This window comes from Ceratosolen solmsi, unplaced genomic scaffold (genome assembly GCF_000503995.2).
Source record: "Ceratosolen solmsi marchali unplaced genomic scaffold, CerSol_1.0 scaffold29, whole genome shotgun sequence".
Taxonomy (NCBI): Eukaryota; Metazoa; Arthropoda; class Insecta; order Hymenoptera; family Agaonidae; genus Ceratosolen; species Ceratosolen solmsi.
Window position 1 is genome coordinate 3182507 of NW_011948417.1, and position 5615 is coordinate 3188121.

The 5615-nt window shown below is 35.0% G+C and overlaps 1 protein-coding gene across 1 annotated transcript in view; it reads right to left on the minus strand.

Annotated features, from left to right (window-relative positions):
* Positions 1 to 4575, minus strand: part of cta (Guanine nucleotide-binding protein subunit alpha cta) — an 8437-nt gene extending 3862 nt beyond the window's left edge. Inside the window, exons 1-5 of the mRNA XM_011496287.1 lie at positions 4340 to 4575; positions 3281 to 3541; positions 3037 to 3087; positions 2737 to 2954; positions 1108 to 1523 (exon numbers count right to left, since the gene is read on the minus strand). Coding sequence (XP_011494589.1) covers positions 1166 to 1523; positions 2737 to 2954; positions 3037 to 3087; positions 3281 to 3541; positions 4340 to 4561 — 1110 coding nt within the window. The 5' untranslated portion in view covers positions 4562 to 4575 and the 3' untranslated portion in view covers positions 1108 to 1165. The remainder of the gene's footprint in view (positions 1 to 1107; positions 1524 to 2736; positions 2955 to 3036; positions 3088 to 3280; positions 3542 to 4339) is intronic.
* Positions 4576 to 5615: the final 1040 nt, after the last annotated feature.

Consider the following 5615-nt stretch of genomic DNA (forward strand, 5'->3'; position numbering starts at 1 on the left):
AAATACCAATTTGTGAGTAATTGATTTGTGAGAAAGAATGAAATATATAAAGAAAAAAATCATATATATATATATATATATGTAAGGTCACGCGTAAACGACGAGGACGAAAGGATTTTGTTAAGAAATTATTTTAAATTCAAAGATTCTCCGAGTTAAAGAATAAACACGAAGCAGCTTTCCGCTTCGATTGGAATTAATTTATTCAATTATATGCCGACTGAAATTTTGCCGAGTTTCTGTGATAATTTGAACACAAACTGGTTTTTCTCATTTGGTTTTTATGGCATGGATCTAGTATTTGGTTTCTTCATTACCTAACATTACAACGGATTTTAATAATATTATTTACTCTACATAAGAAATAAACTATTCCACTTTCTTGTAATCTGGCAGAGTGGCCAGTAGTTTCTTCTTCTTTTTTTCTTCTTTAATTTAATTTTATTTATTTATTTTTTTTTATTTTTTTTATTTTTTATGTATTGCATATAAGTTATCAAGAAAGTCTTGGAACAACTGTACAAAATTAAAAAATTTGGACTATTAAAACTGCCATCAACTTATTTCTTATTTATGTATATATATATATATATATATATATATATATATATATATCCACTATTGATCGTTGACAAACGTATAGATTACAGTTTTCATTATGTACATAAAATATTGTTTAATAATCAATAGCTCACACTCATTCATCAATATGTTTATCAAAAAAAAGGGGGGGGGGATGGAAGCTTTGTCTTACAAAATCTACAAACTCAAAATTGTCTATTATTAGGCAATTTTTACGACGCAACTTTAATCGCCATTATGCACATATAACGTTCAGCATAATGACGTTAAAGGTAAGTTCTCATTAACATTCTAAATATCATAAATATAAATATTGTCTTTGAATAGCTGCTAATTCGTATTGCAATTTTAGTATAAAATCGATGGAGTCTTTCAAAACTCGGTTTATATATATATATATATATATATATATATATATATATATATATATCCACTATTGATCGTTGACAAACGTATAGATTACAGTTTTCATTATGTACATAAAATATTGTTTAGAAAAAAAAGAAAAAAAAATCAGCTGCAAACCTTTAGTGCAACTGTCGTTGAACGTAGTCTTAAAGATTTGGTTTGCCATGCCATTTCGTTACTGCAACATGAGGGATTCCAAATTCCGGTGCAAAATCGTGTCTTTAACAGCATTGAATACAACTTTAATATTCTCTGTATCGACAGCAGTTGTAAAATGATGAAACAGTGGCTTTTTTGGATCCCTTTTTACCGATACAAATAGATCTAATATAAAATTTTGAACATCTTTCATGGAATGTGAGTCACCCGTGAATTGCGGGAAGTACCAACGAACATTCGTGTCCGGAGATCTGACTTTCTTATCAAGCAAATCAGTTTTATTCAAGAATAGTATAACGGATACTCCATAGAATATCATATTATTGATAATCGTATCGAATATATTTCTTGACTCTTCCAATCTATTAGTTCGTCTGTAAAATAAAATTAAATACGTACATTAGATCCTGGCAATGTCTAGTTGAAATAAAAGTTTTTAAACGTAAGATGCAGTTCTAATTAAACAATTAAACAATAATAATAATAAAAAAGTGTCACGGAAATTTTAACGTTTTAAAATATTTCAGGTATTTCAATGTCTATTCGATGCTTCAATTAATTTGACTAAATAGACATTAATTCTAATATATTGAGATAATGAGTTTTTACGTCATAGTGTATCATTTTAGTAAAAGCTGATTCAAATAAATTAATTCTGCCATATTTTATAATTAGACAAAAAAAATTTTAATTCCAAAATATAGTATATATTGTTATTAATCTGAAAGTGAAAAACTCCTTTTTCATAGCTTTACCTTTCATTCAAAATTTTCTTTAAAAAAAATATCTCATCGTATGGTTCGTTTAATAGATATATGTTTCTAACCTTTTTTCATATTCTATTAAACAATTTTCAAAGACTTTCATAATTTATTAAAGTTTCAACCGTAATGAAATCAAGAATTTATTGGTTGTCCAATAATAATTTATGTTACACTTTTAACGATTAAGTTGTACAATCAGAATTTATCTTTATCAAATAGTAATTATTCATAATTATTCATAATTTATTACGATAAAATTAGAAGAATTAATGTACATGTACGATTTTAGCATCAAATAGTAATTTATAAACTATTATAATTTTCAAAAGTTTCATACCTATGAGTAATTTCAAGTGTATATATATATATATATATATATATATATATATATATGTATATATTTATATATATATTATATCGATGAATTTCGAAATAAATAAGTAAATTTTGAAATTCTAATCTACGATTCACTATTATTATCATTATGATTTATTACGAGTAACTCATGAAAACTTTTTACAAATACATAAAATCTAAAATATAGTTTTCGCTATATTTTGCAAAAAAATTTAATATATTAAAATAAATAAATAACAATGATAAAACACTCGTTTTGTTCTCAATATTAACTAAAATATGGAAACAATATAATTTCATAGGAGGACGAAAATCATAATCTACGTAATGTATACTCAACATTTAGTGATATACTATATATATATACATATATGTATAATAAATTTTATAAAAATATTGAAAATATAACTTCTACTTTTACTTAATCTTAATGTCTGGATAAATAAATAATTGCCATCTTCTTTACCTATCTTCCAATAAAACCTGATCAAATTCCGAAGACGACACAAGAAAAAGTATCGAGGTCACACAGTCAAAACATTGGTACCACTTTTGCCTCTGTGATCTCTGCCCACCTACATCGACAAATAAAAATGGGATATTATTAATTTGTATGACAAACTCGGATATTCCTTTCGTGGCTTTCCGGCAGTGTAAAATGTCTTGATGCGTTGGAACATATTCCTACAAAAGGATTTTACATATTTTTAATTTAGTTTGCTTTGTATTGTTACAATAATAATAGATAATAAATAATTAAGCTCACCACTCTGGCGATCCTATCGAGATTATCAAGGAAATATTGCACCGAGTCACTCTGAAACCAAACAATGTCCAATAAGTATCAATAATAGTTGGTTGTGTCATTGGACGTGAGCAATGAAACGACAGTTGTTGATAAATTAAGTAAAACAGGCGTTTGTTTTTTAGGAGGAAAATGCAAACAGCGTAAGCATTAGTCGGAGCATGAGCCAATGCAAAATTGGCCGACAATATTACGTCAAACTTACCAATTGAAATTCTCTCCGTCGATCGAATGCCTTTTTGATCGAAGCATCTTTCCATAAACTTTGTAATGCTGGCACGTAGTGCAGAAAAAGTCTAGCATCTAGTATCATGGTATTCTCAAATTTCAGCAATTGGTAGCCTATGTCATAATTTTTTGGATGCTCCCAAGGAATATTCAACTTATCACGTGCGTCGACTAAGACCTTCATTCCCTTTATAATATTTTGATAAATAACATGTTGGTACTCCTTTATTAGTTCAGGCTAGAAATAGTAAAGGCAAATCCAGTCTCGTTAGTTTTCCTTGCCCGGTAAATAATTAAATTGAAGGTAATTGTTACGATTCAATAGTAAATCACAATGTGACAGTAATAAGCCTGCGGCCTCTTAATAATACATTTTTAACCTATGATTACGTATTTGAAACGTAGATGACAGCAATCCGTACTATTAAAGGTATAACAGATGGCTGTCTTAATAAGAAAAGTACGTCCTAAATCACAATTGTAAAGAATTCAAATTCAAATGATTAGAGCGAGCAATCGTTTTATAATAGGTACCTGTAATTTATTATATTATTATATTAAGAAAAATGGTGCCTATGTTTGCTACGTATTCATTTAATGCACGAATGTAAAACCAATGCAAGTCCAATTTAACCAAATGTTATAGAAAAAAGAATTATGTCAATTGGCGGTTGGTTGAGACAGCTTAAGTAACATGGATTTAAAAACATTAAGACCCAAGAATTCTAGCTTTGGCATATTTAACGTTGAGAGTCTTTCGATCGGCCATTCTATATGTATTGTAAGAAGAAGGCTGTATAAGCTCATAGCTTTTATATGTAAAACCGAGCTCGCTGTTTGGTAATTAATTGTAAATGGTACCGATATGGAGCAAGACGATAGTTTTAACCAAAGTTTTAAAGAATTTACGTCAAAGGCCCGAACACATAGTTTGGCCTCCAAACTCCATTTTGATCGGGCAAGGACCATTGGAAAATGCAAACAAAATTTGAATAAACTAGGGCCAAAGGAACAACCGCTAATATGCAAAGCTCACCTCAAATTTGATGCCGTGTATGATCCTCATCTGCTTGAGGAAAGTCGACTTGCCGCTTTCCCCAGCACCGAGCAACAGCAGCTTGACCTGCCTGCGAAAGGCTTGACGGTCCTTCTCCAACATCCTGTCGATCTCCTGACTCTTGTACCTCTGCTCGATCTCCTCGGGGCTGAACTTGAACCTGAGACACCAAGTGCACGACCACGTCATGGGGCCCGCCATCTTGCAGCGGTCGCCCTTTCACTCTGGATTTAACAGAGCTGCGATCGTGGCTGCAGAAGGCAGGACCCTCCGAGGTGGAGCCTACCTCACCTTTCCAAAGAAAAGTCGAGGATGGAGATGGAGTTTGCGTATGCGCCAGAGATACGGGGATTCGTACGAAGGCGATGGTCGATCGTCTGACGACGACGACGACGACGACGACGACGACGACGACGACGTGGATGAGGACGACAACGTGGACGACGGCGGGCTCAGGGCACACGTATCACGAAAGGCACAAAGGCAAGTTGGCAAGGGTGGAGCACAAAAGCACACACAGCACAAAAGAGCACAGTCGGTGGTAGCGATAATAATGACAACTACAACCACGACAATAATGATGATGATGATGATAATGATTATGGTGGCGATGATAATGATGATGATGATGATGTCGATGATGATAATGATGACGATGACGATGATGATGATGAGGATGGTGGTGACGATGGTAGTGGTGGCGGTGGTGGCGGTGGTGGTGGTGGTGGTGGTGACGGTGGTGACGGTGGTGGTGGTGGTGGGGGTGGTGGTGGTGGTGGTGGGGGGGGGGGTGGTGGTGGTGGTCGTCGTCGTCGTCGTCATCGTCGTCTCGCTCCTCTGGCTCTCGCCGGCAATGATGGCACTGCCCCTCTCGTCCCTGCAGATGCTCGTCGAGGTTGTCGTCTCCTCGGACGCCGTGGGACCGATGCTTAGCTGGCGCTGCTCCATGTGATCGAGGGTCTTCTCGATAGCGCGCAACCGTTTCTCGAGGCTCGTCGTCCCGAGGATGCCGACCTGGAGCTGAGGTCCCAGGGGCAGGATCGCCAACAGCCACCAGGCCCAGGAGGGCCCGTCCGTCAGTCGGGGCCAGTCCTCCTCGGCCTCCGGCATATCTCCGAATACCCGACGAATCTCCGAGCGCTGGGACAGCGGTACCGTCACCCACCATTTCTTGCTCTTCGCCCGCACCTGCGCAAATACAAAGTCATTTTCTTAGTCATTTCCGACTTGGCGTCCGTCAACTTACGTCGTAGGT